Raw genomic sequence first — 12,832 nt, 5'->3', positions numbered from 1 at the left:
TAGACAAAGAAAGCACACAGTGGTGACATGAGGAAAGAAATGACGACCTCTTCGATCTTCCTTCTCCTTTTGTGCGCCACCACAAGTCTCGCCACCTGCTGCAGCTGCTTCAGGATCGAGCTCAACCACGTGGACTCCAAGGCAAATCTTACGGCGGCCGAGCACTTTCGCCGCGCCGGCTCGCGCGCCCAGCTCCGCCTCGAGTCCCTCGTGGTGACGGCGCCGCTCACCTTGGGGGATGGGGACTACATCGCGCAGTTCACCATAGGCTCGCTGAAGGTGCATGCCATGGTCGACACCATGACCAACCTGGTCTGGACTCAATGCAAGACATGCCGTCCCCACTGCTTCCAGCAAGAGCTGGACTTCTACGACTTGTCGATGTCGACCACCGGGGAGGCCGTGTACTGCAACGACTCCCTGTGTGCCGCCGGGTACGAGACCCAGCCGTGCACGGGCCACCATGGCCGCGCCGGCGCTTGTGCTGTTCGGACGACCTCCGACTTCGCCGTGGACATCGCTGGCGTGCTCCTCACAGAGGAGTTCACCTTCGGATCGACCGAGGCAAAGATAGCATTCGGGTGCATCACCGAGACGAACAACGTCATGGGACTGCACCTCCACGGCGCCTCCGGCGTCCTCGGCCTTGGCAAGGGCGCTCTGTCTCTGGTCTCTCAGGTCGGCGGCAACCGGTTCTCCTACTGCCTCACACGCGACCACGTCCAGTCAAGCTCACTGTTCGTCGGCCCCTCGGCCGGCCTGCATGGCGACGCGCCGTTTGAGTCAGCGCCCTTGAGCTTGAACCCCCCGATTAATGAACCTTTCCACTCCTACTACTTGCCTCTGGCCACGGTGACTGTTGGAGAACCTGATCTGGACGACATCCCCTTTGAGGCGTTGAACCTGCAGGGGGGGCTCATCATCGACATCAGCTACCCCTTCATGCTGCTGGTTGACGTCGCCTACCAGGAGGTGAGGCAGGTGATGTCACGGAAGCTGGGCAGTAGCCTCGTCCCGTCGCCGGTCGACTGGTTGGAACTTTGCGTGGCTCACTCGGACGTCCGCAGACTGGTCCCACCACTGGAGCTCCATTTTGGCGACGGCACGCGCGGTGGGCATTGGACGATTCCGCCGGAGAATTACTGGACGCCGGTGGACATCAGCACGTCGTGCATGGTGGTCCTCAACTCGGCGCTCATGGCGTCACCGTTGAACAAGACGTCGATCATAGGGAACTATATGCAGCAGGACATGCATATTCTCTATGATCTTGACAACCAGGAGGTCTCATTCCAGCCCGCGGACTGCAGCTCCATCTGATGATCCATCCACTTTCGACAATAGCTGTACTTGAATAAGGCTACTGCACCCCCGCAAAAAAAAAAAAAAAGGCTACTGCATATATAACTATTCTGCTCACATGTAACTTGAGAATATTTTACTACATTCCCACTACTATAAAAAAATTATTATTTCTAAGAAATACAGAAGGATTAGAAGGACCTTGCGCGCTTTGCTGCGCAGTTCTTTGTTGTTCTAATTTGATTTTTCTACGCTGTTTCTGTTATATCATAATTTCGTTTTTTCATATCAATAGCTATCTTAACTATTCCTCTTAAAAAAATATTGATGCCTTTCACTGCTCATTCATGTTTAATGGTATGGAACATGATCTATGTAGTTGATTCACGAGACATGAGGAATAGTTAGGTAAGAACCCGTAAAAACAAACTTATTGACGAAGTACTAATAACGAAAGCAAACAAATATCAAGAGTACTCGAAGGATGTCACGCACGCAATTCTGATAAAGCTCGACCTCCCAAACGAAATACTGAAGCTCCCAGGAAAAATACAAAGCGTGGCTTTACCATGTTTCTAGAAATATTTCAGATAAAAAGGTTGAACCGTAGAAGAAAGGGTGTTAATGTCTCCAGCGGATTGTGCTCTTCTAGCCTCACCACATCATTGTTGCTTCACTCAAAGAAAATTATCTACCGAAATATAAGAAAAAACCTGAAGGCACTCAACCATCGAACATTTCAGTACTTGCACAATTTCCCTGGGCAAACCACACCGATGACACAACAATGAGCCAAAAATTGGTAACAAGAGAACAAGAAGAACTGCTAGAATTTTTGCACATGCATATATTTTAGCAGCGTCAACCAGTTTTTACTACACCCGTAGCCTTCTCAAACCATATGTTTAGTAGTGATGCATATCAGAAACTGGTAAACTTGTTGAACCCCCAATCTGGATTATATATAAATTTAATTTTCCCTACACTTCTTGTATATTTAAAAATCATTAGGTGTGATTCCACCGGAGATTGGCCAACTGAAGGTAATTTCTGAACTCGATTGAGCTACAACAACTTATATGGAGTGATTCCGCTGTCAGTCTGCAACCTCAAGAAGTTGGAGGTGCTAGACTTCTCTAATACCATTCCCAGCAAAATTGGGGAATCTTCATTTCCTTTCTGCATTCATCATTTCTAACACTGACCTAGAAGGGCTAGGCCAGCTGAGTGCATTTCCAGATTCTAGTTTTGATGGGATTCCAAAACTGTGTGGCGCAATGCTTATTCACCATTGCAGTTCAGTTGGCATTGACGCAGATACTGGGAACATTGTCCCTGCAAAACAACGCAGCAAAGGTCATCTTTTTTATTGCATTTGGTTTGTTCTTTGGAGTAGGCGTGTTATGCGACCAGTTGGTGTTATATAGATATTTCGGCTAAGTTCACTTCAATTGTAGTCTCTTCTATATTCAAGGGATAGTGGTAAATCAAGCAATAAAAAGCCATGGATCTTAATTTGTTGCGTGTTTGAATCCACCTGCAGTTAGATTTTATCATATATTCGTCCCAACTCTTCTTAAGTTATGTTGTTCGCTGGCTGAATGATACAAGTACATGCTATTGTTTATCCAGGTTGCGACCTTGATGAGAGGTACTACTAGTAATTCAGTGATTTTCAGAGTGTATGTTGTATTATGTTCCGAAATCTGTTTATCTGTTGTACTATGGAAGGAGTCCTAACGGACTATGGCATGCCAAACGTGCTAGACGTAGCACAGTACAACTCTATTTCGTGTCCGCCAAGAAAGAGAGTTGTTTGCCCCTATATATAGTCCAAGGTAGTCATAGAATAGATGAGAGAGAGTTTCTCCATATTGATAGCACGTAGAGGGTCTGTCCTCTCGTGTATTGTAATACTCCTCCAATTATAGTGATACGCCGCCGTGCGTTCCGTGGTTTTTTCCCGTTTGGGTTTTCCACGTAAAAATTTGTGTTCTTGTTCTTGTTTGATCTACTTTTATTTGCGCGGTTTTGTAACAAGTGGTATCAGAGCTTCAGGCTTCAAGATCGATCCGCTGCCCTGGGAGACTTCTCCGTTGTGCTCCTGGGGCAGCACCGCGCCGTGTTTTATTTGGATCAATCGCTGCAGCATTATGGCGTGAAGAAGCTTCCGGTTTGTGAGATTCAATCTTCAAGATCTGGCATAGTTTGTGTCGGCGTTGTGAGTGCCGCCTTTGGAGATCTGTCCATTGACGGGATTTCCGCCGAGTAATTTATCGCGTGTTTCCGTCATGCGCTGCTCTGCCGTTTTCGATGGCAATTCTTCTTTGCTGTTTTGTCAATCAACCGAAGCACACGCGTGTTACTAGATCGATCGTTAGATCGATCAAAAACCAAGGCGTTCTGGTGGTCGCTTTTCTTCCCGTGTTTCAATCCGTTTCCTGCTGCCGTATTGGAGTCTGCTTCTGGCATGTATTAGAGAGGAGAAAATTAATCTACGGGAGTACTACTTCTCATCCAGCCAAAGCAACTGCAGCAAGATGCTAGATCGATCAATGGATCAATAGATCAATTTCCCGGGTGAGGTATCAAAAGGCTTTCTGCTAGTTCACGTGAAGTTGATCTGCTACTTCATGTGAAAACAATCTGCAACAGGAGCACTGGTTCAGATTTGTTTACGGTATTTTCGGCTCTCCGTATTGCTACATCCATCCAAAGATACTATCAGATGCTATTTTTCAGCTTTTTATCTGCAATTCTACATAGAATTTTTCTTTGGCTTGTGCTTCTTTGTGATCGCAGTTTTATCGACTCATGGATATCATGAAGTACGATGTTCAGCTGTTGTATTATGACACAAGGATTCCCCTATGGTAAGTTAAGATGTGAGCGTTGTTGGTGCAAGCTAGTTATAAAGATGCACTGGATAGTTTTGGAAATAAGTGTTTTGCTGTTTGGACGTACAAGGAGAAAAGAAAGAATTCCCGCGCCACCTATGTTTGATGTCTTTCCGCTGGTATGATCATCGTTTTTTTTATAGTTTTCAGTTTAAGGTGGAGTTTGGTGTTTTGTAGCCTGCCGAGAGATATTACGAATGCAAATTCAGATATTATGTTGCTGCAATTATATGAAGGACACAATTCAGTTATCGAAAAAAATATGGAGGAGGTAATTTTTATGTCTGTTGGTAGCCAGCATTATACTCTTTGCTCTCCAGAGTTTTTTGCTGTTATGCATGTGAAGGTTTTGCTTTGTTACTTAAGTTCGCGATGAGGATTGTTTGAGGTGCAACAAGGAGATTGTTTCTGCTAGATACTACAACATTTGGTAATGTAAGTTTCAGTGCAATTCAGTTGTCTATGCTCTTTCAAGAGGGGTCTATTGCAGAGTTGAAGCTCCATTGCATGTTGAGGTTCCTTCATCCGGCTGTTGTTCTACAGAGATATTTTTGATCATGTCATGGATTTTCATTAGCCATTACAGATCGGCAGTTTTTGGTGTACGTGATATCCTTCGTACTAGATGCTCTTGCATGAGTATTGTTTGCCGAGGTTTGTGCTTTATGTTTAGCACGTTCAAATTCTATGAGATGAGTTCTTCACAATGTTATGTGCACCAAGATGTTGCACATTGAGCTATGCGCTCGTTCAGGCACCACAGGAGATATGATGACTTATGTCATTTGATGTTTGGGCAGTTTTAGTTTTTCTTTGAGGTCAGTGGCACAGACTTAGACTTTTGCTGGGGTTTTACAGGATGCCCAGGTTCATATGTCTGCCTTGTTGACAGCTGTGTTGTTTTCTGGGCGACCCAAGATTGATTTGCTCAATTTGACTTCATGAGAAGTTTAATAGTCCTATGGACGTTTCAAGGCACAAGGTTTACTTGTGATGACTTTAGTTGGGGAGTTGAATGCTATCTATGACTGCTACAAGGGATTTCGGCTCGAGGTGGAGTTTGTTGTATTATGTTCCGAAATCTGTTTACCTGTTGTACTATAGAAGGAGTCCTAACGGACTATGGCATGCCAAACGTGCTAGACGTAGCACAGTACAACTCTATTTCGTGTCCGCCAAGAAAGAGAGTTGTTTGCCCCTATATATAGTCCAAGGTAGTCATAGAATAGATGAGAGAGAGTTTCTCCATATTGATAGCACGTAGAGGGTCTGTCCTCTCGTGTATTGTAATACTCCTCCAATTATAGTGATACGCCGCCGTGCGTTCCGTGGTTTTTTCCCGTTTGGATTTTCCACGTAAAAATTTATGTTCTTGTTCTTGTTTGATCTATTTTATTTGCGCGGTTTTGTAACGGTGTATGTCGCTGTTGTTTGAATCCACTTGCTTCGATTTTCCCTGCGAGCTCCGAGGTCAAATCCCATGGGACAGTGCACCAGGCCATCAACCAACCAGCTAAGAGCGCATCCCCATGCCATGGCAGGCTGCCAATTGGCAGCCTTGCTTCGCCTTTACCACTGAGGCACATGATGCCGCCAAACTGATATTACATTGTTAAACGAAGTCCTCAGATGTTGCGGTAGTAACTGGAGAAGGCTAAACCCTCTGGGCTTCTGATATAAATCCGCACTAGCTCTAAGGACTATGGAGGTTCGGAGATAACAACAATGGCGCCCGCCCGCTTCCCCCTCGCATTCGTCTTCCTTCTCTCAGGTAAATGCTCCATTTTAGTGTCACATTTTCACTAGCTGGTAACTTCTCCTAACTTGACTAGTACTCTAACGTGGTCATGCGTTTCTACTCCTATAAATCCTTAATCTCTTTCATGTCTCGTTACAAAACCAGGACTTGTGGTGCTCGGCACGATGGAGCGCACCGAAGCAGTCTGCACTTATGCGTGCGTGCAAGGAACCTACATGACGTGCTGCAACAAGAACGGCAATCTCACCGGTTGCGCCTGCCCGTGCGCGCCGCTTGACGGCAATGGCTGCGCCGTCCACCTCGCCAACGGCACGACGATCAAGTGCCCCAAGCCCAAGTCGTAGCTGATGGATCCCACGCATGCATCGCGTACACGTCTTCTGTTCTGTCTCTATCTCTATCTCTGATTGGGTTTGAGTTGAATAAAGCTCTGTGAGTGAGTGTTTTGTTTTTGTGAGGAAACATCAGGACTTTGCTGTGGTTTTTGTTGAAAGCCCTGCAAGTATGTCGTCGATTTTAGGGAAAAGTCTCTGTTGCCATGTTTGGCTGTGAGTTGATTTGGATAATTGGACTTTCGCACGGCGGGCGCACCGATCGAGTCAGAGAGAGCGGCGGGCCTGAACCAGTTAGTGCCGTACGCTGGTTGATAAGAGATCAATCGATGCCTGAATTTTCCATGCTCTGAATCAAATTTCCACGCTAGAACCCTATATAAACGAACTCTCTGGGTCTCCCAGCAAAGCCAACTCAAACCTCGCACAACCCAGGGCAACGCAGTGTAAGACGAAGACATGGTTTCCTACATGAAGCTGTCCGTCACCTTCCTCCTCCTCCTCTCCGGTACGCCCATCCCCATCCACCCTCATATCCGTAATCTTAAGTAAGTAGATGCACGTACACAGCGGTGTTTCTGACATTTCGCATGTGTTCATCTGTCCGGATCGATCAAGCAGGGCTGGTGGTGTTCGGGGAGATGGAAGGCGCCACGGCGGCGTGCGACGTGGTGTGCTTCCAGGGAGGGCACATCACCTGCGACAACTATCCCGGCCAAGAGCTCGACGGCTGCGACTGCGAGTGCAAGCCGGCCGACGGCAAGGGCTGCGTGCTCCACCTCGACGATGGCGTCACACACTCCAACTGTAGCTGAATCCCGCCTCCCATCACGCCTCCTCGGCCCTCTCTTGGTCTGGGTTTCAGTCAAATAAAAACCTGCACCGTGATTTGCAGCACAGTCTGTAAGATTGTCGTCCAATAACGAGAAGAAATATTGTGTTGCCAGCCATGTTTTGGACTTTGGTAGTAAGTGATTCCGTGCGATGCTGTGAGATTTTTTGTTTTGGTGGAACGCCCTCAGAGGTTGGGGAGCTCTCCCATTGCATTACACGAAGAGGAAAATTGGAAGGGTCCACTTAATAAGGAAAACCAGATCCGAAAACTATCCAACGCGCAATTAATAAAAAAAAACCCGGCAAAAACCACTCACATCCGAGTAGCAACTAGGGAACGTCCGAATAGAATTTCCGAGCAGAATGTGTTGAGAGACACGTGAGAATGTGTTGAGTAGAACGTGAATTTTTGATGAAAATAAGGTGATCGCTGATTTTCATTAATGAAGTAGCAGCAGATAAAGTGATAAACACATAAGTTGGTAATCATTGGCAAGCTACAGATGCACTTTCATGAGTGACCGTTGGCCAATTGTTAGGGCAATTTGTACTTACAGCTCCAAAAAAGAATGGAATGGGTATGTGCGTCAAATGTCCACTAGTTTTACGTCAAAAAAAGTCCACTGGGCTCCAATACCATCTTTTAGTATAGTTGTGGCTCTGAACCTAAGTGCAATACAATAGTTACTTGTTTTGCAATGAACCCTCCAGACTAGCATATAGTAGTAAGACGAAGGTCAACATAGTCGATACAACGCCTTGAAGGCTACATCATACAGGCGCAACACCACACCTGCTTACAAGGTAACCCACAAACACCAAACGACAAGAACTTGCCTTGCACCATCTCCCCCACAATTAGGGCTGGACAAAAAGCTCAAAACTCGGCGAGTTAAATGAGTGTTCGTTTACTCGACTCATTTGAACTCGGCTCATTTTGTTAACGAGCCGAGCTGAGCAGCAATTTTTGCTCGTTAAGGTTAACGAGTTAAACAATCGAGTCGACTATGTTCGTGAGCTACTCGTTAAGATCGGTAACAAGCTATGCTTCACCAGTTTTGACCGCGAGTCACTTTAGTTATCTCAAATATTTGACAGGAAGGGGCCAAGCAAAATAGTGCTCTTTAACCATGCTTGAAACTCCATAGTAGGATCTAAAAACCTATGTTTTCGCTCTTCCGCACCAGGCAATGCACACATGTTTTATTTGCATTGCATCCTTAACGATCCTTAACGAGCTGCTCGCGAGCGCTCGTAAGAACATAACGAGTCGAGCCGAACAATGATTTCAGCTTGTTATTCTTAACGAGCTTAACGACTCGAGCCTTAACGATCACGAGCTTAACGAGCCGAGTCTTAACGATCCGAGCAGCTCGTTAGTCCACCCCTACCCACAATAACAAGAAGGCGATACACTGAGCTCCTCCTCAGCGTCAGGACCGATGACCAAAGCTTCAATAGAGCAACTCCTGTCAAGCAAATACAAGCCGGTTGATACAACGCCTTGAAGGCTACACGATACAAACACAACATCACACACCGCAATCTACAAATACCGAACAACTTAAGCAACGCATCCAAGAAGAGAACGACGTTGGCACCGCTTGATCCAAGACTGGATCAAGGGTTTCCCCTAGTGCTCGAAGCAGGACACGCTGGCAAGAGGGTGACGACGACCACAAATGTCGCCGTCATCAGTGTCACTCAGGGATTTCTCACGCCGATCCCAGGATCCAAAAGATGCGCGCAAAATGGAGCCATCTTTAGGCTACCATCCACTGAGAGGCGAGCCAAATCTTGCCATCAATGAACATCCCTTAATTTTCTCAGTTCAGTTAGTTGTCTAAGTAACGTCACTGCACATGATTTAGGAGTACCTGTCATGCAATATTGCCCTGTGGAACTTTTGCCGCGCGCGCCGGCTTCGTGGAAGATAATCAATTCGTCCAACTTCAACTCTATGCATTATGCAATGCTTCTGGCGGTGTGTCGTGGATGTAACCACGGCAGATGCTACAGGGGGTAGCACTTCGTTGATGCGAGGGGAAGGGAACATCGCCATCTACGGGTCGAGGTGCAAGAGACGCAAGGGTTTTACCCAGGTTCAGCCCCTCCGGAGAGTAAAAGGCCTACGTCCTGCTAGATCTTTATTGCTCAGTGGAGAATTACAATGGGGGGCTCGATCGGCGGCTACGCCGAGAGCTTCTGAGGGGAGATTGGATCTCGAGTAAGGTGTCCTCTAGGGTTTAAGCCCGGGGGTTTATATAGACACCCCCGATCTAGGGTTACATGGTGATAACTCCGAATCATATCAGTTGCTACTAATCCGGGATTCGTTAACTCTCTTGCAAGTAATCTTCTAATCCGGTGCCTGAGATCTTCTCCTTAGAATCGTGGCCCGGTCGCCTTCGGGCCGATCGCTTGGGCGGCGATCGGTCCACAGGCCTTCATCTTCATGGCGAGTGGGACTGGCGACCCACCCCTTATGGGCAATCCCCATCAGTAGTCCCCGAGCGCGGTGGTGATGAAGCGCGGATCTGAAGCAAGTCTTGGATAGGCGTGGTGATGGATCGAGGTGAATCGCCGCCGGGCTCCCGAAGATAAAGTCACGGGTTCGGCGCCAGTCTCCAGTCGCCGTAACTTGATCAGTCAGTCGGCGTATGACAATCGCCGTTTGCCAGTCGGCGTTTTGCCAGTCGGCGCACATTCACCACAGAGACACGTGGAGAAGCCAACGGCTAGATTTCACGTTGACCGAGGCGTGGCCCGTTTGCATGTTGTTGACCGTTGGGCCTGACGTGACCGCTAACGGCTAGTTTAACGGCCACTCAGCCGGAGAGAGCGCAGATCTTGACCGTTGATTACGGGGCGGCGATTCCGGGACGGATCAACGAGCGGATTTCACCCTTAATCTGGGCGAGTGCGGACGGTATAAAGGGCTGCCCCTGGGATTAGGGTTCACCACTCCTCCGCATTCTTCTCCTATCTCATCTTCATTCCAAGTCTCACGCGCATCCATGGCGGCGAAAGGTTGGGGCAAGTCAAAGGTCACACGGGAGTCTCTCCTCCCGTACGTCGCTTCTGGGGTCATCCCGGAGTTCAAGCAAGAGCGATGGCGAGTTCCGCCGGCGAACGAGGTGGAGCCCCTCCCGCGGCCCGGGGAGTTCGTGATCTTCCTGAGCTTCCTCGACCGCGGGTTCGCTCTCCCCACCTCCGACTTCCTCCGCCAATTGCTGGCCTTCTACAGCATCAAGGTCTCCGACCTTGGGCCGCACAGCGTCCAACAGATTTCTCTGTTCGTGGCGTTGTGTGAATGCTACTTGGGCTGCCCACCCTACTTCCCGCTGTGGGTGTCCATCTTCCATTGGCGGGCGACTCGGGCCAGCAAAAACAGCGAAGCGCTCATCCCGAACGGAGGGATCACCTTCCAGGTGAAGTCCGGGGAGAGCTTCATCGACATGGCGCTCCCCAAGAAGGCGCAGTCGCTGTGGCGCCGCTTCTGGTTTTATGCCAAGGAGTACACCCCTCCCGGCGAGGTCTGCATTCCCCAGTACAGCCCCGAGCCGAGCGTCCCGCGGCGTCTCAATGTCCGGTCGCTGCCGCGCGAGCAGGAGGAGGTAGTGAAGGAGATGCGCCAAGCGATCCAGGCGCTAAAGGATAGCGGCCTGACGGCGGTCGATATGTACAACTGCTGGCTCGGCCGGCGGCTGATCCCCCTTCGATGCCGAGCTCACCCCATGTGGGAGTACCGGGGGCAAACGGCGCACCCGGTCGGCTGCGGCCGAGTGGGACGAGGGCGATTACCGGAAGGCGCTTGCCAGGATCACCACTGCCACCTTCACCTCCTTCGAGGACGGCGTGCAGCCTTACACCGAAGACACCCCGGCGCCTCAGGTAATGCTTCGTATGGCGACTTCGCACAGCTTGGCCGCGTTTCTTCCTTTCTGACTTGTTCCTTTGATTCTATTATTAGCGTTGGCAGAAGATCGCGGACCACCTCCCTCCTCTCGCCGGGAAGGAACCACCGGAGATGACCGAGGGCGAGGAAGAGGAGGTCGACGAGGAGGAGGAGCGCACCGAGTCGGACTCCGAGGCGCGGGACTTCATTAGACTCCCGCGCGGTTCGAAGAGAGGTGCCGAGTCCTCGTCCCAGGGCGCGGCCGAAGAAGAAGCGACCTCTCGCCCGGAGGACAAGGCGGAGCCCTCCAAGGCAGGGGCCGAGCCACTATCGAAGCGACTGCGCCCCACTCTCCTGGAAGGGTCCATGAGGCTCCAGTGTCCCTTGAAGGGGGCAATCGACGCGGGAGCTCGGGCCGGTCCGGGCGTAAAAGCGATTCCCACGGTGAAGTAAGTACTCCTGGTCGAGCTTGTTTTCCTTGCGGCTGGATTGGGTGTCGATTCACCTCGCCTTCCTGTAGGTCCAAGAAGAAGACCTTGGCAAAGCCACCCGTGGCTGGGGTGGCGGCCACGAGGGCAGCCGAGGCGAAGAAGAAGGCCGCGGAGAGGAAAGCGGCGCCATCCGACCTTGGGGGCGCGGGGTCGGCTCCGGAAGAGCCTGCCGCCGCGAGCCAAACAGAGAAGGCGAGCGCCGGCCACGCCGAGTCCACCGCCGACGTTTTTCCTCTACCCAGCATGGCTCGCGGGGGCATGGCGAGCGCCGCGACGGGTCCGGAGGCTGCTCCACCCGTGGTAGAGGGGGAGTCGGCCGACGTCGGATCGACTGAGGGACAAAAGGCACCCGAGGTTGAAGAGGACATCGTCGAGGAGGGCGGCCTATCGGGGCCGCTGAAAGAGCGCCGGTCCAAGGCCGCTAGGGACTTCGCCCCGCCTAGCGACGCCGACACGCGGACGGGTGAAGCTCCGTCGACTGAGGCGGTGATGCGAGCGGACGGGGCGACCGAGTCGCGTCATCCGCCGCCGTCTTCCTTAACCTTCACCGAGCTCCACACGGCGCTTGGCGAAGCGCACGTGGTAAGTGTCGCTGAACTCGTAGCCTAGTCACCCCCAGTCCCCGAGGGTCGACTTGGTCTGAAAGGGCGAGTCGAGTCTCTTCTGTTTTTCGTTTGTTGACCTTAGCATTTTGGTTTCCGCAGGCGGAGATTAAGCGACTGACCGCGCTCGTGGAGGAGGCGGCACAGAAGAACCGGAAGCTGATTGCTCTGGGCAGTAAGTCATGCCCGCTCGCCGTCCTCTCTCAGTGTTACTGGCCCTGGCGTTCGTTCTCACCGTTTCCTTTTCTTGTAGCAGAGGCGCAGGCAAAGGCTCTTGCCGAGGCTCGGGAAGGATTCGTCAAGGAATCCTTCTACCGTGAAGCCGAGTTCCGGGCGCAACAGGCCGAAGAGGCCCGGAAAAGGGCAAAAGCGGAGGTGGCGGAATTGACGAAGGTCCTGGAGCAGAAGGGCCGGGAGCTGGAGGATGTCATCGGCGAATACAAGGTAAAGCTGGAGGCCGCGACTGATGCGCGGGATTCTGCGCGTGGGGCTGCCGCGTCTCTGCGGGAGGAGTTGGCGGCCTTGAAGCAGCAGCACGCCAAAGAACTTGCTGCGGAGAAGGAGGCGTCCGAGGGCATCGTCTTGGCGGTGCAGGCCGAGAAGACCAACTTCGAGGCTTTCGTCAGAGAGATGTCGCGGCAGATTCTTGGTACGTTCCTGTCTTCGCACTTTCTGTTTACTTGCCGGGCGTTCGAGCATCTGACCTCTGCGAGTCGG

General features: G+C 50.7%; 3 protein-coding genes across 3 annotated transcripts; all 3 read left to right on the top strand.

Moving 5' to 3' along the window:
* The first annotated feature begins 27 nt into the window (after positions 1–27).
* Positions 28–1,320, top strand: LOC127346903 (aspartic proteinase nepenthesin-1-like). The gene has a single exon (XM_051373147.1). The coding sequence runs from the start codon at positions 28–30 to the stop codon at positions 1,318–1,320; it is 1,293 nt and encodes a 430-aa protein (XP_051229107.1).
* A 4,531-nt stretch (positions 1,321–5,851) lies between these two features.
* LOC127292991 (uncharacterized) lies at positions 5,852–6,484 on the top strand. The gene is made up of 2 exons (XM_051322544.2): positions 5,852–5,970; positions 6,103–6,484. Exons 1-2 carry the CDS (start codon positions 5,925–5,927, stop codon positions 6,300–6,302), a joined length of 246 nt encoding a protein of 81 aa, XP_051178504.1. The 5' UTR covers positions 5,852–5,924; the 3' UTR covers positions 6,303–6,484.
* Positions 6,485–6,654: 170 nt separating this feature from the next.
* LOC127292992 (uncharacterized) lies at positions 6,655–7,240 on the top strand. Its single transcript, XM_051322546.1, has 2 exons — positions 6,655–6,798; positions 6,912–7,240. Exons 1-2 carry the CDS (start codon positions 6,750–6,752, stop codon positions 7,103–7,105), a joined length of 243 nt encoding a protein of 80 aa, XP_051178506.1. The 5' UTR covers positions 6,655–6,749; the 3' UTR covers positions 7,106–7,240.
* The last annotated feature ends 5,592 nt before the right edge of the window (positions 7,241–12,832 follow it).

The sequence above is a fragment of the Lolium perenne genome, chromosome 4, assembly GCF_019359855.2.
Source record: "Lolium perenne isolate Kyuss_39 chromosome 4, Kyuss_2.0, whole genome shotgun sequence".
NCBI classification, from domain to species: Eukaryota; Viridiplantae; Streptophyta; class Magnoliopsida; order Poales; family Poaceae; genus Lolium; species Lolium perenne.
This window is presented reverse-complemented; position numbering and strand designations above follow the sequence as displayed.